The sequence below is a fragment of the Talpa europaea genome (genome assembly GCF_964194135.1).
Source record: "Talpa europaea genome assembly, chromosome: 7".
NCBI lineage: Eukaryota > Metazoa > Chordata > Mammalia > Eulipotyphla > Talpidae > Talpa > Talpa europaea.
The window spans coordinates 104,032,237-104,057,875 of NC_140074.1; the positions used below are offsets into that span (position 1 = coordinate 104,032,237).

Consider the following 25,639-nt stretch of genomic DNA (forward strand, 5'->3'; position numbering starts at 1 on the left):
CTGCCCTATAACCAGGAAGAGGCTTGTGGGGCCCACTGAGAGACTGGGGCCTTGAAAGATCCCTCAAGATGGCCACCTCGTTAGCCCCATCTCCGCCTGGTGCTGGTGACATACCCACGCCTTCCTCCAGTCCTGCAGCATGCGGTCGTGCTCCCCCACCATGGCCCTCCAGGCGGCCAGCTCTCTGGTCCACTTCTCCTGCTGGGTCATCTCTGCAAGATAGAAGCGGGGTGCCGGGGCTCAGTTCTCAGTCCTTTGCGGCACCTCAGCTACCTGCTGTTCACTGGGGCGACACCCTGAGCCAGGTTGAGTCCCCGTCACTGGGCTGAGCTGAACCAGCCACGGCAGCCACTGGCTTCAGGTCTCACCTGTGTGGCTATGGGTGCCTCCACACTCAGCATCCCCAGCCACCAGCATGGGGGCACTGCCTCCTGAGGCCATGCTGGCCCCATCCTCCCATTACTCTGCACACACACCTGCTGCCTCCTCCCCTCAAGTGAGGCCTGGAGCTGAAATCAGTCATCTGTGAATGGTAATAACCACAAGCCCACCTCATAAGACTGTTGAACTTGATGTGGTAAAACTCTACATAGCCTTAAACTGCCAAGCTGCTTCTCGTTGGCAGTACAAAGCAGTTTGCAGAAGCACCACCTACCTGACTTCTGGAAAAGGATCATAATTTCTAAGTCATGCTGATGCTTCATTTTATCCTGACAGCAAAAAGCAAAGACTTCACAGAAACAGGTTTTGGGTAAGGGTGAATATATGCCCTCCTCATAAACTTTTTAAAAATGAACAGGAAACCGCAAACACCCAGAAACTAACAGTTGACCCAACAAAGCTGGACCTGAACCGTGATGGGGAGACCCAGAGCTACCTCACAGAAACACCCAAAGCTGGGGCGCTACGGTGGATGCCGAGAAATGATTGCTCCCAAGGCGGCAGCCTGGCCCCCCTACTCCACCACCAGAAGACATGGTCCTGCAGAGCAGAGGAGCTCAGGCTGGACTCTGGGATCAGTGGACATTTGCTCTCAAGTGACGTGACCTTGCCCTCTCAATCCACTGAAGTCCCTAGTGAGTTCCAACTAGACCATGGAGGTCCCTGCTGTGCCAGGTGTGGGCTGGGACTGGCCCTGCTGCATCAGCACCTGCATTTTAGCCCCCCTCTCCCCGAGCTGCAGCACAGCCTTAAGGTGCATGCACGTGGGAGTCACTGGAGAACTTGTGCTTCAGCTGATCTGAGGGAGGGCCTGACATGTGACCCTTCCAGTGAGGGCACAGGCAACACTGCTGCCAGTCCACACACTGCATTGGGTTGACAGCACCTCAGTGAAGGGTACTTGTGCCCTATTCTTGCATGTAAAGGGACTACCAAGGGCCATGAGACTTTTGAAGGGAACAGGAAAAAACAAAACAGAAAAAGGCAACTTGGAGGGAGAAGAAAACACTGAAAAAAAAAAAAAAATACCAGTATTCTCAGAGTGAAGAGAAGGTAGCGCATCCATGGAACAGGAACCCAACATGAGACAAGAACAGAGTACAAGGTCTGAGTGGAATAAAGGGGACAGCGAGGTGAAGCTCACGGCTGCGCAAGACGGAGCTGAGAAAAGCTACCCGGAGGTAGAGGGAAAGTTAGACGGCAGATGCGCAAAGGAAGTGGACAATCAGAGCGTCAGCCCAGGTAGGTCAACATCTTGGAAAACAGTGCCCAAAAGAGAAGAAAACGGGAGGTAGGATGTTGGGTAAATAGCACGAAAGCATCTAGAATGAAAGGGCAAAGCTTCCAGTTACCAGGCCAGTCAAGTCTGTGAAGACTGCTTGGTGAGAAAACACAATGCTTAAAAAATTGGGACAAAAATAATATGGAGCAGAGCAGGATGTGGACAGGAATTGGAGCCAGGGAACCCCACCTGCAAATGCTGTAGAGGAAGGGCTTTGAGCCTGAACTGTAGACCCAGCCGAGCCTAATTTTTGCATGAAGACGGGATCTCAAAACAGGAACTCCTGACTCTGCTGGACACGCACACGACAGCCCTGAGGGAGAATCGGGAAGGAAGCCGCACTCCTGAGCGACGAGGGAGAAGGTGCGTCCCGGGGCAGCACGCCAGCTTGGTGCAGGAGGCTTTGGGAGGCTCAGACACCTGTGTCAGGTGTGGGTGACACAGGCAAAGACACGCACAAGGCACCAGCAGAGCGGCCACCCTGGGGGCAGCACAACCTGCCTGGCTCAGCACCCTAATAACCTGACGTGAGCACGGAGCACGGAGGCTGGGTGGTGTGCGCGCTTTGTGTGACTGGTGAGGTGTGCGTGGTGTGTGCGGTTGTATGTGATCTGGTGCTGGGGTGTGTCTGTGTGCATGGTGGCGTGGGTGTTGTGTGGCATGTGCGGTGCCATCTGCGTAGGGGGTATATAGCGTGTGTGGTGTGCAGCAGAGACAGACTGAGAGTAACTCTCACTGAAGCCGAGGCACTGCCCAACTTGCTGTTCCCTGCCCTGCCCAGCGGGGCCACGGCACACAAGGACCGTCGCCCCCAGCGCTGCCCTGGGGCTCACCATGTCTCAGGACGCTGACCCGCACGGAGGAGGCCCTGCTCCCGGCGGAGGAGAGGACGGAGCAGCGGTAGTCCGCGCTTTCTCGGAGGGCGTCGCGCAGCCAGCTGAGCACGTGGGCCCTGCCGTCGGGCAGCGTGAGGGTCTGTACCGGGACACACATCTCTGCTTCATGTCCATTCTTCTCCCAGATGACACGAATGTCCGCAGGACCTGGGGGCACATAGACCATTTCTACCCCTGCCCGTGACCCCCAAATCAGGACCTACCACAACCATCTGGTGCAGGGGCAAGGTTGGGGGCTTCCCAGATCAGGGAGCAGGTGCTGGAGGGCCTGCAGGGACAGGTAGCTTTCCTCTCCCCAGCCCCTTCCCTGGCACGGGCTCGGGTGCTTTGCTCCTGTGGTCCTTGTGACGCCGTCAGAAAGGGGGTTGGCAAATACCTCAGGCCTTCACTGCCTGGGGGTTTCCCACTCCTCAATTTCACTCATGCCCACCCAAAAGCCCACCTGCATGGCCATGTCCCCAGACACATGGGGAGACAGTGCCGCAGGCGCTCCCGGCGGGGCCGGGGCCGGGGCAGGAGAGCGTACTGAGGGCCTGCCCTACAGAAATAAGGCCTCAGAGGAGAGTGGACCCGGGGCAGGATGGGCCTGGGCAGAAAGCCCTGCTCAAAGCATGGCTGGGTCCATGCAGGGGGCACCAGGGCAGCAGCCCAGGAAGTCCAGTGCAGGGAGGATCTGGGGTCAGACATGGGCTCTGGCCAAGTGCCCAAAGCAGCCTCGGCAATCCCCTGCGCCGGCACGGGCCCAGAGGCTATGCCAACATGAGCCCCTCCCTCGGCAAACGAGGCAAGAGGAGAGCATTGTGACTTGGCTTCCATTCAAGTCAGCTGAAGGAGCACTGAGGTCAGATTGAAGCCCCCTGTGCCCTCAGCACTGCTGGGCTCCTGCCCAGGCTCTGGGCAGGTCCCACCTATCTGGAACAGCAGGTGGGCCAGGCCTGAGATGGACATCTGCAAGCCCCAGCACGCATGCTGGCCGCTCTCCCTGCTGTTTCAGTGACAGTGGGCTCAGGCCAGGCCCATCAGTCCTCACTGCTGCTTCCCCTCACTTCCAACTGTGACATGCGGGCATCCCATCCATGTTAGTGGGATGCCCTCTGGCATCATCCAGGGATCTGGCTCACTGATTATTCCCTGTGGACTCCACCTCCCAGCAGGCTGTGGGGTCCACCTTGCCCGGAGCAGCCCCCACCTTAATCTAATGCTGCCTGAGGCGCAGTTTTCAAAGGCAGATTCCCCCTAGATGCCCACCAGGCTGGAGATGGGGTTATAAATGTGGGTTTGCAGAGGACGTCAGGTTAGAAGAACTGCATTTCTGCCTGTGGCTGGAGTTCATGGAGCAGGAGAAGTAACTGATACAAAGGGTTAAGCCCAGCACTAACCACACTCAGTGCCTGGGTGTGGCCAGACGCAGGGGTCCAAGGTGGGCCACTTGGGAGGGGCAGGTGGGCAGCGTCCTCTGTCACGTGCCGGTTTATTTAGGAGAGACTCTAGTTTCCATTATTTCCAGTGGCTTTCCAGCGTGACCAACTGAGCACGGTCAACACGAGGAGAAGCTGCTGAAGCCAGTCCTGCTAGCAAAGTATCTGGGAATATTCCACAAGGGGTTTCGTGAATAACATAACAGCCTCTCGTGTCATCACTCAACAAGAATTACACTCAAAGATTAAGTAACACGGAAAATGCTAGTAACATGTGAAATGGAAAGGCACATGAGTGTGCGTGTGCATTATTAGTGCACACATGTACCTACGTGTGCATATAGGTGTATGTGGACACATTCAGGTATACGTGGAGAGAAAAGGCCCAAAAATGGCCACGGTGCTGGCAGCTACCTGCAAATGGTTTTGTATGGGATCTTTTAAATGTTGTTCCTTTTCTGGACTTTGTCATTTCACTACAACAAATATTGTTTTTATAATCAAAATAAAACACAACTCTGAGGAAAGAAATGTGCCACAGGCCGAAGGACACTCTGCAGGATGCCCAGGGGTGGCCGGCACAGAGGCCCTGGCGGCCCTGGTGCTGTGGGCAGCTCGGTCTGTAACTGGTTTTCTGGGCAGTCCTGGCGCTCTGCAGCTGCTCCTTCCACTCCACATGCTCTGCCCTAGGGGACTACTGGCCTGTCCAGGCACCTGCGTGTTGCACGCCTGCATCTATCCAACCACTGCCCTGTCACTGCAAGGACTAACTGCTTCTGGCACTGTTAGCCACCCCTCCCGGCACTGGGTGGACTCTGGCTTTACAGTGCACTCTCCTGAGGTACTCTGGTCAGGGGCAAGAGACCTTTCTTTAAGCAGACACTGAAGGAAGTTCTAAAATGGCCAGTGTCCCTCTTTACTCCCTGGCACCGCCTGGCAATGCCTGGCAATGGTGGTGCTGAGAGCTACGCGGGAGAGAGCCAAAGGCACCAGGAGCTTCTGGAAGGTCCTCATGATTAAACCCTCAGACAAAGAACCTGGGTGGTCTGCGCTGAGGTGACACATCACCCCAAGTCCCATGAGCCAGGCCCTTCCAGGAGCAAAGGTCCCCAGGACCCACACCACCAGTATGGGAACTCACCCCCAACCCCTCTATTGTCACGACGTTCCTCAGTGTCATCCAGTATAATCTGTGTACTTTACTGAAAACGTTAAAAATGTTAAAGTACTTACGTTCCATTATTCTTTTATAAAATTATCCAACTCATTCTGAATGCGGAGGAAATTAAAGAGGGAAAGCGAGAATTAAAAAACAGGTCGGTCAGCTGGGGCATTGAATGGTGACAGCAGTGGGGCCCAAGGGCAAACCCCCTACCTCACAGGGTCTGCTTCTCCCTGCGGGTGGCCCTTGGCCCTTGGGGCCCGCCTTACAGTCCCAGCCTGTCCTGTCCTGTCCTTAACCCCATGCCATGCCTTCAGATGGGACCCCCTGGGGCAGAGCTAATTTGACTTGGGACAAGCCAAAGCCCCTTTTCTGGAGATGGGGAGTCAGTGGGAGGGGAGGGGTGTGATGGGTCCAGGCCCAAAGCTCAGGCTACACCCCCTCTGCCCTCTGCAGAGCCACGCACCAGGCCTTCCCCTAGGTAGCCCCATGCATGTGGTCGCTTCTGACTCAGGGCTAACCTGTCTGGCGAGCTCCAGCTCAGGCCCTCCTGCCTGCTTCTGGCATCAGAACCACAGGCTATGTGCACCAAGGCTGTCCGGCTCCAGGTCCAGGCGCCCCTGTGAGGCCTAGAGCTCACAGCTACACAGAAATCAAGAGAACTTGGACAAGAGGGAAAAGGGCTTTGTGGGTCACCAATACCCCAATATCCTCAGCTTTCCTCCTTGGGGTGTCCCAAGCCCATCCCAAAGCTGCCAGTGCTCTGTGGCTGACTAAAGAGTGACCCCGCCTAAAATATCCAGGTCCTAATCCTCAACCTTCAGGTGGCAAAAGGCACTTTCAGCCAGGTTATGGGAAGTGCAGGAAGGCCCAGCACACATGACCACGGAGGGTGGTGCGGGGGACGTGCGGGGGACGTGCTCTTCTGTGGATGACTCTCCTGCACTTAAGTAGATTTCCCAGAAACCCTAGGGCTCTGTGGTGAGGGTGTGTAGATCAGCACAAATGATAGACACAGCTCCCAGCAGAACTACTTCATCAAACCTGCTACGGAGACCAGCAAGGTGACACCCACCAGGTCTGCGGGGGAATGACCAACGCGCAGTCCATCGCCTCCCAGCCCGCCTGCCCTTGCAGCAGCTCTCTGTGGCCACTGCAGCGGACAGGCCCCTCCCAAGGCCCCGACTGCCTTCTGCTGCCCTCTAACCCCAAGGGTCAACTTAGTACAAAGGCATTAAAAACCTGACTATCCAAAGTTATCTAATATATGGGGCTCCCTCCTGTTTTACATAAGAGTCAAGCAGGGAGCGGCAGGGCCCACCAGGCGAAATTACGCGCCTGCCTAGCAAGTGTGTGCACGTCACTCTCAACCATTTCCCATTGGCATTTACAGATACCGAGAGCTTTGTGAGCACATTTCCTCTGTGCTATTCTAACTTTACACCAGGAGCTTGGGTGTGGAACAGTGAGACAAAGAAACATGCTGACTTAATTCCCTGCACAGCACAGACCCTTTTGCTCTCTCGTCCTCATTTTCCTAACTCCCTTGATGCACAAAATCCACTGAATGCAGGAGAGCGCGGAGAGCCGCTCCAGAATCTGGATTATTCCTCCCTACACAGGCACACACAAAGACACATGCACAAACACCTGTGCACACACCCTGTGCATATGTGTGCACATGTGCACAGGCACACACCCCACTGGGAAGAGATGAAGGGGAGATGGTGAGTTGAGAAGCCCCTCAGTCTCGGGGTTCTTAAGCCATGACCACCATTAAGTAGCAACCAGGCCTTGGGCCCTGACCGACCATGACATGGTTTTGTAAACCCAGCTCTATGAGACCCACAGGCCAAGACCTTGAGGGAACCACAGGACCACCCTGGGAAGAGAGAAAGACAGAACCAATACTTCTGCCAAGCTGCAGCTTAAAAAGACACCTGGCATGTAGTTTATTTAGCATCTTATGGGAAGTTTGGGCCAGAGAAGGTGCTACTTTGAACACACTATGGTTACTACACCCTCACTGCTCAGCGTGCCAGTGAGGGGCTGGTGGTTTAGGGAAAAGGCACCACCACGTAGATTTGGACATGCCCCAGGGCACCGGGGCTAGCATGCTGTGGCAGGACAGGCCTGCATGGGGCCATGCGCAGGGGCTTCAGAGGGCCAGAGGAAGGGATGTGTGCTGACCTGGCAGGCTGCCCACGGAAGGGCTGGTGCCTGCATGCACACTGGGGCTCTGTTGAGGGCTGGGTCCCAAAGGCCCTCAGTGGGATCCCTCAGGGCCACCTTGGGCTTTTGCTGCTGAGAGGGGCAGAGAACGCGTGTTCCTGGAGCCTGGAGTGGGAGAGGGTATTGCATGGGGGTGGGGAGAGCCCCTGGGGGAGGCATCTCCTCTCTTGCTGGCAGCTCTCAAATGCTCACCCACACTGTGTAACAGTCTCTGCACTGTGTGACAGTACTCTAGACTGTACATCCCATTGTGGTGCATGTGTACTGCGTGTGGCAGTGGTATGCGTGTGGCAATTGCATGTGATATATGCTGTGGTTTATGTGGTGTGTCATGTGGGTGTGAGTGCTGTGTGTGCTGTATAAATGTGAGGGGTGATATGCATGTGCTATGCGCACATGGTATATGTACCACGTGTGTTGTGTTCATGTGTCATACATATGTATATTTGTAGTCAATGCTGTGTGGTGTGTGTGTGGTGTTTACATGTTATGCCTGTTTTGTTACGTGCACACAATGTGTTGGTGGTGGTATGTGTGCAGGAAGTGTGTGTGTGTATGACTGTGTATGTGGTATATGTGTATGACTGTGAAGTTTTCATTTGCAGCCTGAGCTGGCTGGGGCGCACGCAGAGCTGGGCCCCTGGTCTGGCCCCTCAGTGGATGTGGGCTCCCGCTTTTGAGGGGCATGGGCTGTGTCAGGCTCCCTACACCAAGGCAGGTCTTGCCTGGGGAATTAGGCTCAATGGGACGAGGGAAGGTCCCCAGGGGGCAACTCTTCTGGCGACACACACACCAGGAGGGTCTCAGTTCCCGTCTGAGCCTCCCAGAGCCCAGGAGACTCGTGGCCTTGGGTGCTGCAGGTCAGGCACCTGGAGCAGCGTGCTGGTGGGAGACTCTCAGTGACAGCCCTGCTGCTCCCATCTGTGGGTGGTAGGGGTCCTGCAGTCATTATTGGGGGAACCTCACATCCGTTGGCTTCCACCCTTGCTGTCCCACAGAACTCAAGTCCCACAGAACTCCTGAATGGAAATACCTGTATTAACAGCAGGCACCCTTGGGTCTTCAACAGGTGGTGTAAAGCAGCATGGAGCCGGCACACTTTGCTAGCTGAGAGGAGGTCAAGTGTGCCTACGGGGACACCAGGCAGCAGGGACCCCAGCACAGAACAGTCCTGTCCCTTGGGGTGTTTCTCCACGTACCCCAGTCACAGGCACCTCTGCCCAGCACCCACAGTCTGTGCAGAGCCACCAGCAGCCACGCGAGTTGGTTTCCAGTCAACTGGCTGCTCAGAAGCTGGCGAGCACATTCAACATGGAGCCAGCAGCAGCGCAGCCCTTAGCAGCTCCTCAGTGTTTGTTAAAACTCAAAAAGGGAGAAAAACTGGATTTACTTTTCCTCCACAGGAACTTCATTCCTCCCATTGGGGGAGGAAGGAGTCACCTAGTCTCTAACCCATGCTGGGTTGCTCCATAGCTACCAGTTCCTCAGCTGAACAGACTGGTACCAGGGGCACGCTGCAAAGCGGTTTGGCTGACATCCCATGGAACCTCGTCCTACGTGGGGCCTCGTCTACGGCACATTCGCTGGGCTCAGTATCTTCTGCATTTAAGCATGACTAAGCAAATCATCACTTCTCTGGAGGCTCTGAAGTTAATTTTCCAAATCTCCAAATGCCACATATCAAACCCAGCGTGTTAGCAGAGCAGGAGTCACCCTATGTAGCAGTGGCTTTTGGGCCTGCCCAGCCCGCATGCGCACCGCCATGCCCACTTGTTGGGAGCTTCTAGGATGAGCAGGTATGACAAAGACCACCCTGTGGCCACAAAGCCTCAAATCGTTAATATTTGGACCTTTGGAAAAGGTTGGGTAAGCCCTGCCGGCCACAGGACCAGCTCCAAGCTAACTTAGTTTCACTGCAGGTCAGCTTGGCTGAGGGACGCAGTTAGGAGGGCATGCACGTGAAGGATGCTCCACCCCCAGACAGATGCCCCACTCACCTGTAGCCTGGCAGAAGAGGTGGAAGGTCCCCAAGGCACGCACATGTTGTGCCTGGTCGCTGAGCAAGGGTGGCAGGAAGGCGACCCGTGGGCTGCTGTCAGGCCCCAAGCCTGAGGTTGGCCAAGGGCTTCGGGGAGAAGATGAGCCAGGGCCCACACAGGACAGGGAGGAGGACCCCAGAGGAGGGAAGGGCATAGGAGCAGAGGCTGGAGACAGAGGACAGAAAGAAAGAGGCACTGAGGAGAGGTTGACAGGAACACACACATGCCAAGGGGAACAAGTGCAAGAAAAGTAAGTGCTCCCGGCTGTCCCGGCTCCACCTCCACTGCGGCCCAGTCCTGCCTGTAACACTCCAGCCCCACCAGGAATAGGCTGTGGGAGCAACGTCCAACGCCTCAGCAAATCACATGCCACGTCAAGGATATAAGTGTCTCATTTATTCAGTTACTTTCCAAATGTATACAATTCCAAGTAGAAAAATAAAAACAAAGTAAATCTTATAAAACACAAATGTTTACACCTAAACGGTCGAATCCTATCATGCTGGAGGATGAGACTGTCCAGACGGGCACACAAAATTCCAGTTTATTGCTCCTTGCCACAGACAAAAAGGCTCCTCTTGTGGGAATTAGGAAAGCGAGAGGTCGAAGTGGGTCCTGGGAAAGCCCCGTGTGCAGCTCTGGAGCAGGTGCTGGGGAGCAGGTCAGCGGTGTGGCCTCTGCAGGTGCTGTGGGCACAGGCTTGAGCTGCAGCTCTGGCTAGTTGTTTTCCAGCTATGGACAGCAAAGGCAGCCCAAGTGGGAAGTCTGGGCAGGCAGTGGTGTGCGGTGGAAGCCATAAGAGCAAGGTGAGGTTGGAGGACCAGGGTCCTCTGGGTGACATCTTGGCTGTCAGCATGGGAGGATTTCTGGCCGGGATGTCAGACTTGTGAGCTGCTTGTTCCCAGATACTGGCTCAGCCTGGCTCCAGCAAGCTGGCCAGGCTTTCTCCCTTGCTCTGCCCCACCTGGTGGCCATGGACAGTCCCCCACTGCCTTCTCCTCTTCTAAAGAGTCAAAACCAACATAGAAGAAGTACAGAAAGAAAGTCTCTCTGAAAATGAAGTTTCCCTCAAGGAATGAAACTAAAAAAAAAATTAAGTATGGTCAAGAGATGGTGTTGTCTACATTTCTATAAGCAGAAAGAACGCATTTAGCAAAAATAAGTTTATCCCTGAGAATCTGAAGCAACGTAAGTCATATCTTATCCTAATAGAAACAAAACCTAGAATAAAGTCCATCTTCTAAATATTAAACCATCTGCTTCAGTAATTTAAAAAAAAAAACAAAAAAACAAAAAAATAATGACCTAACAGACAGACCAACACAATTATAGCCAAATCCTAAAACAATCACGTGAAAGAAAAAAAGGTTTGTGCCCATCTGGACAACGGGAGATAAGTTACCAATCTGATAAACTAAAACGTCATTTCCAATCTGGAATTAAATTATCTTTCAGTGGCTGCTATGGGGAGGAAGGGGGTTGGAGTATGAGTCTTCCCAGGCCAACAGCAGTCCAGCCAGCCCCTCCACCGCACAGGTCACTCAGCCAGCACTACTGCCTGCAGGACCTCGGACAGCGCTCCAAACAGCCAGGGGGCCGGGGGTGTTCTCGCCATTTTTCCAAAAAGACAGAGATACCAAGTCACAAGCTCGACCCAAGAGAAGAGACACAGAAGACTGAGGTTTGCTGACACAGGCTACCCTACACAGCACTGGACGAGGTCACGGGACTGCGAACACAAAGACCTATCTGTGGGCGGGGCACTCAGTCCCCGTCCGCGTCGGAGTCGGCAAACTTCAGCTCACACTTGACATCGAATGGCCTGTCCTTGACCGGCAGGTCGTCAAGTCTCTGCGAGTCCTCCCTGTCGGTGGGCACTCTGCTGGCCATGGTGTCCTGTTCTGTCTCGTAGCCAGTGTCCAGGGCCGGCTTGGGCTGCCCTCCATTCTGCTGTGAGAAGCTGCCCTGCTCCACCAGGGTCTCCTTCACGCTCTGCTCGCAGTCCGAGAAGTCGGACGTGGGCTTCTTCTTGCCCAGCAGCACAGCAGAGCGGAATTTTAAGCACTGTGCCGGAAGGTAGCCCTTGTAGCAGTTGTAGGAGAAGAGGCACAGGCAGAGGAGGAAGAAGAAAAGAAAGAGCAGCATGAGGAGGCGGTTGTCACTGGACTTGAGATACAGCGTCTTCTCCGAGTGCAACTGGGGGACCGTGTTGATGACAATCTGGGGCTCACAGGACGTGCTGGTGGGTGTGGGGCTGGAGGGTAGGGCGGCGGCACCGGGTGAAGGGTCCCGCACAGCAGGGGTCTGGGGATGGGAGCCCTGGGTGGGCCCCGCTGACTCTCTGGGGATGAGCCTACTGCTTTCGGTCTGGATGGCCGGCGAGGTGGACAGCGTTGGGGTCCTCGAGACCACCTTGACCTCCAGAACGTGCTTGGCCACCAGCTGCAAGACCGTCTTGTTCCTGACCTTCTCCTCTGACAGGCATTGGTACACCCCACTGTCCCCCTCCGACAGGTTGAAGATGAGCAAGTTCTTCCTTCCCACCAGGCTGTACTTGGGGCTTTCGAAAGTGAGCACACCATTCTGGAACTTCCACACCACCCGCGCCAGGTTGGACTTTTGGGAGCATTTGAGTTCTGCCGTGCCACCGTGCTTGAAAAAATGCTGCCGGTACGGCTCTTTAACTTTATCTGGAACATCAAAATAAATGTGCACAGTGTGAACAACCCCGCTTGCCATTTCACTTCCTTTAAAACTAGGTAAATATGCACAAGAAGACATAAGAGGTTCCACCCCCTGGAGCAACATGGAATCTTCCAGAACAAGTAAGGAGATAAAAACATGCGTGACTGAAAAGCAAAGATGAGCCCTGGGTGGCAGCGCATGGAGATAAGGAAGCTGGAGGCAGCTCTGAGCAACGGAAATCCCGTATGTCTCCCTGGTATCCTGAGAGAAACTCATAGGGTATGGGGGCAGGTGGGGGAGGGAGGTTGAGGGTGCAGTTGGGGGCATCACTGAGTCAAGCATGACAGGCGTCCCTAGTGGCCCCGGGCCACATCAGCCTCTCAGTCCTCAGCCTGGCTTAACCAATGACAGCTATTGGGTCAGGCATGGGAATACGAGTCCAGGGGTGCATCTGTCCACAGTGGGGATACCCCAACTTCCCCAGAGGTAGAGGGGAATGAGGATTGACTGTTCCTGAGCTCCATTCCCCCGTTCATGGTTTGGGTTTTGTGGAACAAGCCCCGTGCTAAGCAAAGAGAGATGCAGCTCGAGAGTGGATGTGACAGTTTTGAGCAGAGAGGGCTTTCCAGTGAACACACAGGCTACATGACTCCACACATTCTTCTCTGCAAGAAAGGGGTGCAGAAAGATCATGGGTCTGGCACAGAAACTTGACCTCTGTTCTGAGAAAGGAAAGCAAAATACAGGCCACAACACCAAAGCATCGTGAGATGGTTACTCGACCTTGCTGGCCTGTAAGGCAGCAGAGGGAGAAGGAGCCACTTACCGGGGCAGGCGGACACATCCCCGCTCATTTCCTGGACGAAAGACTCCCTGCAAGACAAAAGGCACAGAGGTCACACATGCAGTGTTTTCCCTTGGGGAGGAGGTACGTCCACCAGCAAAACCCCAGTGGGTACCTGGTGGGGCTGTCAATTTCATGCAGGGTGACGCAGGAGGCTGTGGCGGGGCTCCAGGCGCAGTAGGGGTCCCGGGCCAGCACGCAGTCCTGGCAGGTCCCATGCTTTCCACAGAAGGCCACTGGGGCCTGGACCACGCCTGAATTGGAGCCGGCGTAGATGAAACTTCTGCCCTGTGAGTGTGGAACAGATGTGAAGTGTGGGCCTGGGGCAGTCACAAGCAGTAAGGTGACAAAGTATCTTTCTCACTACGTGGAAGAGGAAAAGCCTCCTCACCTGGAACTGGAGCAAGGCTGGGCAGACCCAGATAAGCCAGAATGAACAGCACCGTGAGAAGAAGCAGTGCATGGCTTCTTCTCGGAATCTGCACGTTGGCGCAGGGCGCCAGGCCTGGTCGCAATCCCTCCCTCCATCTCCTCCGCCACCAGAGTGCCTCCCTTCCTGCTCTTCTTTAGCGAAAGGCACTCTCAGATGCCTCCCTGCGAGGGAGAGCCACTGGCCCTGACGTCCTGGGCCTCACTCCAACCAGAGGCTGAAGGGCACAACCTCAGAACCCAATGTCCTGCCTGAACGGGGGGCACTGGGGTGCAAACTACAGCTGTCACCAGGCTCTGAATCCAGCAGGGGCTGCTGTGAGGGTTACGCTAAAGGGACGAGGGTGGGGAGTGGACACGATGCTTATAATGGACATTCACTGACCATCACCCACAAGGAAAGAATACGCAGGCAGGGACGTGGGCGTCCACTCTCAGAAGCAGATAGCAGAGCAGCTGGTCCAGGCAGGTTGAAAGGCTGCCTCTTTCTTCAGTGAACCAGGCCCCAGAGCCGCCTCAGTGGACTCAGTGATGGCCATCGTGGACTCAGCATCTACTTCCTTTGCCTGGGAGCTTCCCTTCCCACCTCAAAGTCCTACAAGGACCTCTTGGTTAACATCAAAAGATTCCCAAGTTCACAAAGAACTCAGTATTTTAGATTCAGACGAGACATAGTCTTTATCCTTAGAGGACGTGTTCAGGGTCAGCTGGAGCTCAGGTTCCTACTGTCCCCCAACATCTCCTGGCCTGTGATGCACAGTCCCCAGGTCACAAGCCCACCTGAGCACAAACAGCAGAGAAAGGAAGTCCCCTCTGCAACGTCAGCACCTGCAAAGCTCAGCATCCACTAGGGAGGCCTTGCGGGCTAGCCATAGCACCTCGCACGACAACAACAGACCAGCCCGACGGCCCCCAGAGCCTCACTCACTTGCTCTCTGCCTTATAGGAGACATTTGGGACCATGACATAGGAGAAAGCACCTCAAAGACATGACACTCTCTGCTCAGAGGTGGGGTTCTCAACCCTGACCATTCACTTCCCCACACTGTGTTAACACCACACCTGCTGATGGGGTCTTAGCCTTGTCAAGCTTGGGTACAAGAAGGTGTTGTCACAGGGCAGCGTGCCTCCCACAGCTTGGCAGGTTGGCTCAACAAACTTGGGGAAGTCCTGCCAACTCTAATTTAGAGGAGGCACAGCTCCCAGGTTTGCTTGCGTTTAGCCCAAACTCCACACTCGACCACTCAGAGAACAACTTTGAGAGCCAGAGGGTCGCTCTTCTGGGCCACATGGAGCAAGGGGTGTCTACCCCAGCTGGTGTTCACCACAGGCCACACTTCCCATCCCGGTCACCTGCCTTCTTGGAGGAGAGCAGCAGGGTCTGGATGGGCTCTAAGTCCTGGAAGAGCTGTGTCTCTTCAATGATGTGGACGTCACTGCCCAGGCTGACGGCCTTGTGCAGGGCACCCTGGTCTGCAAGGTCAAAGCACAGGTCAGTGATGCGCCTGTAGGTGGGGATAGTGCTGGCACTTCCGGTCACAGCAGTAAATGGTCCCCCTTCTCAACTTACTCCCTCAACAAGATACTCAGTAAGAGATGACACTTTTACATTAGAAATAGAAAAGGAGTGGTCCCTGGCAAAACAATTGGAAACCTCAATGGAAAATTAACGTACCATTGTTAACTCCACAACCCTTTCAACAAAGCCAACACTGTACCATCTGGCTCAAACCGGTGGCATTTCTTAGGCTCCACCAGCCCTCTGGGGGTGCCATCCCATGCGGGGCCCCAGGCAAGGGAGCACGGGCCCTCTGTCTTGCTAGAGGCACTGCCAGAAAGCAGCAGTGCCCCGTCAGCTGCTGCGCCCAGCCCAGCCACCACCCTCATCCTAGACGCTTGTTTTGAAGCCACAGGCTACCAGGAAGTTATGCCTCCCTGACAGGTCAGGACAGGTCTGCAACCTGGCTGTTGGTGTGCTCACCTGCAGCTGTGCGGGGCCCCACCTGGGCTCCCTCTGCACCAGACCAGACCCACCAGACCTGAACTTCCGGTTTTGAGCCAGGGCTTGAAGCTGAGCCAGTGCCCAGGTGGTCTGAAGGTCACAGAGATCTGAAGCCACCCAGGTGTGGCCACCTCTCAGGAATCCTTCTACTTGCTAGTTAAGAAGCTGCTGGGGGTACATGGGGAGGTGCTGGCTCCTCACAGCAGACTGAGCTGACTTTCCTGGGGTTCCTACCACAGGCCAGGACCCACCTGTGCTGAGAAACATGACATCGTAGTGAGTCCCATCCAGGGCCTTGGTCCTGTCCACCACGATCTGAGTGTAGTTCACATCACTCTTGATGAGCCGGGGCCTGTTATCTGCAGGGGTCACGGAGTCATCCATCAGAGGGTGGTCTTTGACAAACTGCAGGGTCTTGTCTGGGAGGTTCAGAGAGCTGGAGAAGTTGGCTGCACGTGCCGCATGGTTGATGCACTGCAGGGACAGACCATCATGTCAGCGGCTCATCCTGAGCTGGGCACACTAGCTGGGGCCCAGGGAGCTGCAAAATTTGGGGATTACATGTGATTTCTTGAAAAAGGGGAAAAACTGAGGTGACCTTCTCCCAGGAATCTGAAGGTGCTTCTAAAGTATTTGGAAATGGTCTATCTGTAAGATATGCTTGTATTTCATGACAGTGAAGTACTCTCTCCATTCATGCATCAAAAAAAATGAAACAAGCTCTTGGAATTAAAAGTAAACATGAACCACACTCAACAGCCTTCTGTGAGAAGATTGTGAACGTTGCTAAAAACAGCCTAATTCTGAACAGCTTAACAGAGCATGAAGAATTCTTTTCTTCAGCCCTTGCTCCCTGATGTGTGTGAACTCACGAGCACAAGCGAGCAAAGTCTTACTCAGCAATCAGCATGGACAGAATGAGGGCCAGGGTCAGCCGTGCACCCTCATGGAGGGGAGTCCCTGCCAGGGGGTGAGCCCCAAGGACCAGCTACTCTGCTGGGGTGACGGCCCCACACCAGCCCCAGAATGGACAGAAGCCACCCGACCGGCCTAGAAATTCTCACCGATTTCAATGGAAAATTCTCTAATTTTAGGAAGAAAAAATGTGACTCATAGTGAGGATCAGACAGTATAGCTGATCCAAACACAGAGGCCTTTGCCAAGAAATCGTGTGTTTCTCTGCAGAAGCAGAAAATGAAACAGACCTAATTATGTTAAGTAATGCCAACTTCACAAATACCCCATGCAGCCAGGGCAGGCTTCTGGTCTGGGCAGAATGTGGCAACAACAGCTATTACACAACTCGTAAATGAGCAGAACTCAGAAGGAGTGGGGTGTGCTCACAGCCCCGGGGTGACGCCTACTCCCCATGGACTTGGCCCAGCACTCCATAAGCACAGGGACACCGCAGGGCCATCACCAAACCCTCTGGCCACGCTCGGGCCCCACTCACCGCCCCGGGCCTCGGTGTGGGCACGGGCCCGTTGTAGCGCACCCACTTAGTGTGGGACTGCTCCACCGTGGCGCTCTGCATGTACTTCCCGCGGGAGAAGACCGCCTCCACCGTGGACAGGTTGTAGGCACACACCGCCGACAGCCCCACGTTGTTCCTGGAGAAGAAGGGGTCACTTGAGTGCCCAAGGGGGTGGAATGTAGGCAACACCTTCCTCACACACCCGCCTGTGGAGTGAAGCACTCACAGCTGTGGGGTGAAGACCCCGTAGAACACGGGTTCCTTCAGTTCCGGAGACTTGAGGATGAAGACGTCCCGCAGTATGTTGAAGACCAGGCTGCTGTCCGGTCTGGCGCATATCAGCCTGGCCTTCAGGAACGATGTCCACTTCTTCTGCAAGGTCCTCAGGCCGCCCTGGTCCCCCTGAAATCCCAAAGATACATGTGGTCTAGGAGGGCAGGCAGTGGCCTGCAGTGTCAGCGTTGTGGCTAGGTCAACCCCAAGCTGGCTGTGCCTGAATGAAATGCAGTCGAGGCTGAAAGAGAAAGCAGACTGCAGACAGCCATGTGGCCCATGTACTGTGTCCACGTCGGCTCAGATCCTGCGCGTTGTATGGATGAAAACACAAACCCAGCACACAAACTCTTGATGAAAAATCATTAACTGCCCCTACAGCTGTCCAGTCCTGCCCCAGTTGCACGGCAGCAGGTGGGCTGCTGTCCTCCCTGTCACAGGTTAGCCCCCTGGCCTGTGTGCATCTGGCTCATGACCAACAGAGAGCAAACCCTGAGCCAGGCTGGCACACTCATGACCCCCAGGCCAGCCCAGCCAGTGTGGGTCTATCTCCCCAAAAGGCACTCCTCGTGGAACATTAGATCTTTCTTTCTTCTCCCCCAAGTTATCTGCTTGGGACATACCAGGAGAGCTGGTGGTGGTCAGGAGAGCTGACCACCAAGAGAAAGTGTAAAACATATGACTTGGTCTGCAGGAGAGACTGTGAAATCTGAAAGCAAAAGAATGTAAAATTGAAGCATCCTTGTTCATTTTGGACACTGTGAAAACAAGCCCTCTCCATCTGTACAACGGGGTGGTGAGAACCAGTTCCAGTTTCAGCAGAATTTGGCTAATAGAGGGGAACAAAGCTAACAAGCTGGGGGAGGCTTGAGGGAGGCATGTTAAAAATGGGCCTCCAGTCACACATGGGGTGCCAAGCCCCCCTCGGCCCCCAGGGAGACCACAGCCTTCTGAGGAGGTTGGCCTCGCTCCTGGCAGGCCCCCATCTGCACTGACATGTGGAACAAAAGAATGAAGTGGTAGATGGACATTTCAGAGCAAGCCGGAGCCTGGGCCAAGGGACTCATCTTTCAGACATGATCAATGCAAAGCTGGACCAGAAAGGAACTGGGGGAGCAGGCCTACCTTGCACACCCTCGCTACTCTCGGGATCAGCAGTTTGAAGACAAACTCATACTCTACAGACACCTCGGTGAAGAAGAAGTAGACCCTGTCATCCCCGCCATCGGCACTGTCTGGGCTCTCCCGGATCACGTCGGCAAAGACGAAGCTGGGCTCTGCAGGGAAGAGACACCCTGATTACTGCATGGAGGGGTCTAACATCATTGCAAGCATGGCACACCCCACACCCCAGTGTCCTGAGTGCCAACAGCATGGAGTCCCAGATGGTGCCCATGCTCTCCCCTCTCAGCCTTAGGTATCTGTCATATGGTTCTGCCATCTGCCCTCCCTCCCTCCCAGTTCACCCCAAGCACCCAGCCTGGGAACCCTGGGAGCCGGAGCTCACCATGCTTCAAACTGACAAACTCTGACCTCCAGATCCCAAAAGCTCTGGCTGCCCGCTGCCTAGCACTGAGGACAACAGCTGTCCCCATGTCCCATGTCACCCATCTTCGAGTGTCCGGGTGGATTAAAAGCCCAGGGCCCTGGCTGGCACCCATGAGAAAAGTCCTCAGTGCACAGCTCGAGCCACCTCCCCCAGGAACCCTACACAGACACACCCTCAGAGCTGATCTGGTTAGGCTCCCGGGCACACAGGCGAGGGCTTCTGCACCTTGATGTCACTCGGGACACAAGGCGGCCTGCCCTAGCCTGAGCTACATTCTCCCTTTGTGAGTCTCCCTGATCCTGTGCCTCTTAGCAGAGAAGAGAAAGAAGCCCTGGACAATAGCTGCCCTGTGCCCGTGGGCAGCCCTGGCTGCAGACGCCCTCGCACGAGGCTGGGAGACAGCAGGGAAGTACAGTGGGGCGTGAGGACGGAGCCACCACAGGGAAAGACACACCTTCCTGCAGCTGCTGGGCCACTTACCATTAAGCCAAGGTATCGCATATTCTGTTCTCAGGGGACTGTGTGAAGAATGTCGGGAGATGATGGGTTCACTTCCCAGAAAGTTATACGATGTCCCAGAATAAAGATCGCCATCTTCAGCAGCCCAGGAGGAAAGAGGAAAAGGGAATTAGCACCAGCTGTGTGTGTGTGGGGGGCGGGGGGGGGGGAGAGACGAGACTGTGAACCAGCCACGAGCCCCCTGGGCAACGGAGAGACCACCACCTGCCCCAGGACGCACTTTTCTGCTTCTGGAATCTTCCCTTTCATTTCCTTGACATACATGATTTTATGCTCCATGTTCAGCTGTATTTTGTGAGAGTTGGGGCAATAACTAAGATGAGCCAGTCACTCCAGGCCGTAATAAAATAGTGAATCTAAAGTGGGTATTCACGGGCCTGTGGCCTGCTCGCCCCAGCTGCCCGGACATTCTAAGGTAGGATGCAGCTCCCCACAGACTCCCCTCAAAATAAGTATATACTCAACAGGCCCAATAACTGGAGGATTTTCACAAATGATGAATTTAACATAACCTCCCGCAAATCTAACCGGCGGACTGTAGAAGTGCCTGGCAGCCTATAGAGTCATGTGTTCAAAATGGAGGGTCCAGGGAGGTCATGTGTGAGGATGGTGAATCGGGAAAGGAAGCAGAGGGAGGGCTGCTGAGGGGGACGGGGACCAAGCTCCCTGCCATGCCCTTAACAGATACCACAACTGCGTGCGACTCACCAACCATGACTGACGTGTAGCTCTGAGCCGGGTCAAAGGGACACCTGCCTTTGCCATCTTCATTTCTCCCCAGAAATGTAAAGGATGTTAAGTTCTACAGTGGAATAAAAGAGAATATCACAATGTGCCTGAATCTCAGAAGTAGTGTACAGAAACTCGACTTTGGTGGTGACGGCCACGTGGTGTGTAAAGATTGCTCACCGGAAATCTACGCAGTGTTACAAGCCAACGTTACTTCAGTTTAAAAAACACAGCCTTCCTGGTGGTGCAACCTGTTGCGCCACCAGGGAGGCCCTGCTTAAGTCTCAGCACTATGAAGCTATCAGCAGCCACCGCAGCACAAGTTCGATCCCCAGCCAGGGAGCTACCCACATGGCACAGCAGACTTCTCCTGCCTCTCCCGCTGCTCCCCTCAGCAGTGTATTTCAGTAGATCTGCCTGTTCTGCTCCCCACTCTGTCTCTGGTGAATCCTCTCACCACCCACACCTCTGGCCTGCACCACAGCTCTTGTATGCATAAATAAATCAAATAAATCTTTGAAAAACAGCTGTGTGCATGTGCCATGTCACCACTCCTGGGAGGGGCAGATTCCAGGAACTTTGGGTCAGTGGGTGACTGGACACCACCGGGTGGTGACATCCCAAGCCAACCCAGCCAGCTCAGGTTGCTGTGGAGCAACCACAACAGGCAGATTCAAGCACGACATTGTGTCTCAGTCTGGAAGCCGGGGGTGGGGACGGAGAGCTTCAGGGCCAGCAGCTGAGGCCCCCTCCCTGACTTGCGGGTGGCGCCTTTCACCGTTGTCCTTACATGGCGAAGAGCGCTCTGGAGTCTCTTCCCTCCTATCCAGGCACCAGCCCCACTGGATCAGGGCCTTGCACTATAGCCGCACACTATGGCCTTTATCACCTCCTCACCTTTATCACCATCTCAGATAATGTCACAGGGGGTTATGGTTTCAGCATATGAATCTGGGGGAGTCACATTCAGCTTATAACACACATGAACCAAGAACACACAATCCAGGAGGAGCAGGTCATAGCTAGGCCTCTCCCATGAAACACGGATAGCATGATGACAAGGAAGCACGTGCAGGACCCGGGCACACCAGTGCTTCTCCCAAAGGCCCCCAGCTGCTCTGACCACAGAAGGTTGGTCCCAGGAGTCCTCCCCTGGGCCACACCCTCAGTTATGGAGGTTTGCATGCAGGACCCCAGGCTCGGGTCCAGTGAGGCAGCAGTGGGCATTCTGAGGAGCTCAAGCTGCCCCTTCCCAGAGGCACAAGATCCTTGGTCATGTAGAGCAGAGGCCACAGCGGCCAACCCTCACATGGCTTCTCCAGCCAGGGTGCTGCCCAAGCTCACCAGGTGGTCACAGGTGGGCTGGAAAGCGTTGGTCCCACACACGTAGAGGGCGTTGGCGCTGAGCGGCTGCAGCACTCGGATGTAGTTGAGGCATTCTGTCTACAAGGAGGGAAATGCGCTGTCAGCCCCTGACACCCCACTCTCCCAGCTGTCAAGCCTGTTCACTTCAGATCCGGCCAGGCAGGTGTGCCGCACTGACCTGTCTCTGGTGTGTACCCCATCCTCCTCTGCCCTCCTAGGCTCCCTTTACCACACACTTGACTGCCTGCCCAGCGCATAGGGACAGGCTGAGAGATCCACTTCAGCCCTGGACACACCAAAAGCTGCGGCTAGCCTGGGTGCAAGTGATATCATGCAGTTACTTCTACCCAGCAACTATCTGTTGGCCAAAAAGCATGCCAGTTGATCTCTAATCTTTCTGGAAACACCCACAGTAGAAAATAACATCTTACTTTCCCTGAACATACCAACTTCCACACTGCCAGAGTCAGGGGCTGCACACTATGCAGGGTCCCCCTGTCCTTTTTAGAGGGATCCCACTCTCCATGCCCTCATGCATAGAGCTGGGGAGACTGTTTCTCAGGATGGGGGTGTGTCTGGCCCACCCCACTCAGGTTGGGGGAAGCCAGGTAAGTGAGGGGCTGCGAGCCTGAGGCTGGCTTCCCATCAGGATGGCCCGACAGAACAGCAGCTGCCACGCAGGCACTGTTCACTCTTCCAATGAGACACAACACTTGGGTTTTCTGTTGTATAGTCTGAAATTATCTCTGCTCAGGTTTTTTTTGTTGTTGTTGTTGCTGTTGTTTTTTGCTATAACTGTTTTTAAACTGGCTGGCAGTAACTCATCATCCACCTCCCCCACAAGAACTAGGAGGCCCCTGTCCAGGCCCGTGTGGGGCCGGCAAAGTTCTTGGTCTACTTTTGCTGGAAGACAACTCCCAGCATGACCTGTTATTACATTGCAATGCCAGCATTTTTTTCTCATTTCCTAAAGTAACTTTGGACTTAGGGATTTAGTGAAAGCATTTAGCACTCTGCTAAGAAAGTTCAGCAAAAAGAATTTTAAGAACCTTTTTTTCATTCTTTTGAAAATTAGCCAATTGTAATTAGCTGAAATTTACCATAACCTGTTGTTCTGACCAACTATCAAGGAACTTGGGGCTCTTATACCCAGAGAAGCTGACATGGGCCCAGCTCAGTTGGGGGCATACTGGCCCAATGCGCAGTGCAGGGGCCCAGAGCTCTGGAGGGGTGGACACTCAGCCAGTGCTCCCTGAGGGTCTCCAAAACCAAGGTGCCCGACTTCTAGAGCAGGAAATCTCAAGGGATGGGGGTTGCCACAAATCAAGAAATCCTACAGCAATTCTTCAAGGTCTAAGGCTGTTGGGGTGTTGAGGAGCCATGAACCCTACATTTTACATCTGTAGGTGGCAGGGGACACCAATTGTTTTCTGTAGTCAAAGTTTAGGCCATCTGAATAAATTCAGTTCAGTTCAACTTTAGAAAGTTGAACTTTCTATTTCTCACTTGCCTAACTTTATCTGGCACTCGTTTTGAGGGACACCACCTCCCTGCGGGGGACGGAGGAGCAGGACCCTGCAAGATGGGCCCTAGCATGGTCAAGCCTGCACCATGCAGCCCGCAAGCATCTCAGATGCAGCAGCCTCGCAATGCTGAAATAACTAGGACATTCCCGTGACAGGCTTCTGTAGTTTGCAAAAGAAATTACCTGTTTGGACTTTCCCTTCTCTGCACATCTTGCTTGTTTATCTTCTGAGACCTTCCAGTATGCCTGTTGGGATGAGTGAGAGTCCATTTCAATGCATGTCTGCCCTTGAGGAGGAGACACTAGAATAAAAGATGCTCAGTTCACAGAGCACGTGATGGCAGGTAAAGCAGGTATTTCCCGACAGAGCAGTGGTTTCAGGAGCCTCATTGCACGCCCTCCACCCTGGAGGCTTGAGATTTTTCCATAATAAAACTTGATGCATAAAAGGTAAAATGAGGCTGGTCTCTGGGTGACCTAGGAGTTGGGGAAGACAAGGCTTTGGGGGACAGCCCCAGATGGGACTGTACACAGGTTGGGAAGAATTATTCTGGAAGATGGAGCCCCGGGAAGTGGGCAGGTGGGAGGCTATCCCCTGGACACAGGATATCTGCAGGCTGGCCATGGGGCCAAGACGGCCTGATCCCAGGGAGGGGCCAGTGTCCTGCCATGAACCAGCAGCCGGGGAGTAGGGAGCCCATGTCCTACCTCATGCTGCTTCTTGGAGATGTTCAGGGCGCTCACAGCGAACACAGCTTCCCGGGCACCCACATACAATGTGTCCCTGTCCTCGCTGAGCAGCAGGGCTGAGTAGTTGAAAATGCCTGGCTCATGGAACTGCACCAACTGCACCTCTGGGGGGGAGAGTTAGCATCAGGCACCCCTGAGGCCAGACATACCCTGTGTGTGGACTCATTCCCTGCAGTGCCATGTCCCAAGCACCATGTATGGATCCTCTGCTACAGCCAGCTCCTTGGTAGAGTCGAGAACTCAAGCTCCTCTGGGTAGAGCAAACTCTACCCTACCCTCCCACCCTAAGACAGCCAACAAATGGGACCCAGAAGGCCAGAGCCCCATGCTGAGCAGAACACTGCCAAACTCCCCTCCCTACTCACTCTAGCCCACTCCAGTTCCAAACCCGCACACAGTGAGACCCCTCCAAAAGCATGACTCCGGTACAGAAGCCCTTAGTATACATGACCTTGCAGCAACGGGACAGAGCCTCCCAGCAAATGACCCCCCAAAGAGTATGAGCCCCCAGGATGTAAGCTCCCCACACATGACCCCAAGAGAATGTGATTCACTTCCCCAAGGCATCTACAGGTCAGATACCTCCAAATGCTGACATTGGCTCCCTCTGCCTCCCATCAGACTCCTGTCTGTGCAGGTTTACTCATCCACAGACACGTAGTGCGTAAAGAACATAACTATTCAGGATCATCTTAGGAAAAAAGCGATTTACCTCTAAACCTTTAGAAACCCAATTTCAGTGACTATATGCCTCAATCCAGCATTTTCAACAAAAAAATACCCAAAATTCACAAAACAGAAACAGGTGTTTTTCCCTCACTTGTTGGCTAATTGCATCAATAGCTATTTGGGAATATGAGCAATTTAACAAATAGTTACTTGGAACTAATGTAAATGCACCAGCACTACTTTTAAGGAGGTGTTTTTTTCTTTCCTCCAGCCCAGCATCAATTTGAGCGTGTTGAATTTGCTCTCCAATCTACTGGTTTTGTTTAAGGGTCAGTGCTGGGGCTCTCTGCTCCCCTCTCCCTGGTTGAGGTGGCTGACAAGGCCCTCCGCACCCACCGTGTTCTGCAGCAGACAGCTCTCGGCTGCCAGTCCACCTTGCTCAGGACCAGAGATATGTTCTGGGCCCTCCCCGAAGCCTGGGAGACCGGGGATCCAGGACCCCCAATTCCCCCCAAACACAAACAGATGAAATGGAGACAAATGAGCTGCAACTGAAACAAATGGCTGAAGATCAGTCCCACATACAACCCAATGTCTTCACGCTGTGGCCCGTTCTCAGGGGCCGGGCCACAAGCCAGGTGTGGGCTGTGCCTGGACATAGCCCCAGACCATGAGGCACAGGGGAGATAAATTTCCTTTCAGGGGTCCCCCTGACTCAGAAACTAAATTAGCAGGCCCCAAACAGCATGTGAGCATCTCCAGCTCTGGAAGCATCTCATGGGCAGCAGCGAGCCAGCCACCGCTCCAGCCAGAGTGGGAGGGACCCCAGCCAAGTGGGTGTGTGTGGTGCCTCTGCACTGCGCGTGCAGGCCACCATCCTCACCTCTGTGTCCCCAGGTGATCCTAGGCACAGGTGCAAAGGCCACTGCTGTCCCCAGCACCACGGCGAGCGCTAGGAGCTGCATCCTCATGGTCAGGGTCACAGCTGGAGGCTTGGGCAGCAAACACTCCTGGGCAGGGGAGGCCGGGCAGCAGGGCACCCCTCAGAGCCCCTGCACAGGGACCAGCAGCACAGCTCGGAGCTGGTGCGCAGTATGACTCCCGAGGACCCGCATTTCCCAGCAATCCAGAAGGGTCTCTCTCACCACTGCAAATGTCAAGGGCCACCCTGTGGGCTTCTTAAATGGTGGCTTCTTTGTGGTCTTCAGAAGAAAAACTGGAAGAAAGTAAAAGGAAGGGGTTACAAGCCAGACATGTGGTCACAGTGTCTGCTTTCTGTTTGCTCAGTGTTCCCCCACAGCTGCCTCCTCACATCCCTGGCCACCGACTCCAAGGGCACCGAGGGGGACAGTCCAT

General features: G+C 54.5%; 1 protein-coding gene across 1 annotated transcript; it reads right to left on the reverse strand.

The window, feature by feature from the left end:
- Nucleotides 1–11,234: 11,234 nt before the first annotated feature.
- SEMA4D (semaphorin 4D) lies at nucleotides 11,235–25,248 on the reverse strand (the record flags this gene model as incomplete). The annotated part of the gene is made up of 14 exons (XM_084237689.1): nucleotides 11,235–12,160; nucleotides 12,982–13,028; nucleotides 13,115–13,287; nucleotides 14,786–14,901; nucleotides 15,682–15,904; nucleotides 16,884–17,040; nucleotides 17,131–17,306; nucleotides 18,303–18,454; nucleotides 19,207–19,320; nucleotides 19,954–20,047; nucleotides 21,319–21,417; nucleotides 23,048–23,110; nucleotides 23,573–23,718; nucleotides 25,167–25,248. 14 exons carry the CDS (start codon nucleotides 25,246–25,248, stop codon nucleotides 11,235–11,237), a joined length of 2,568 nt encoding a protein of 855 aa, XP_084093815.1.
- Between the last annotated feature and the right edge of the window lie 391 nt (nucleotides 25,249–25,639).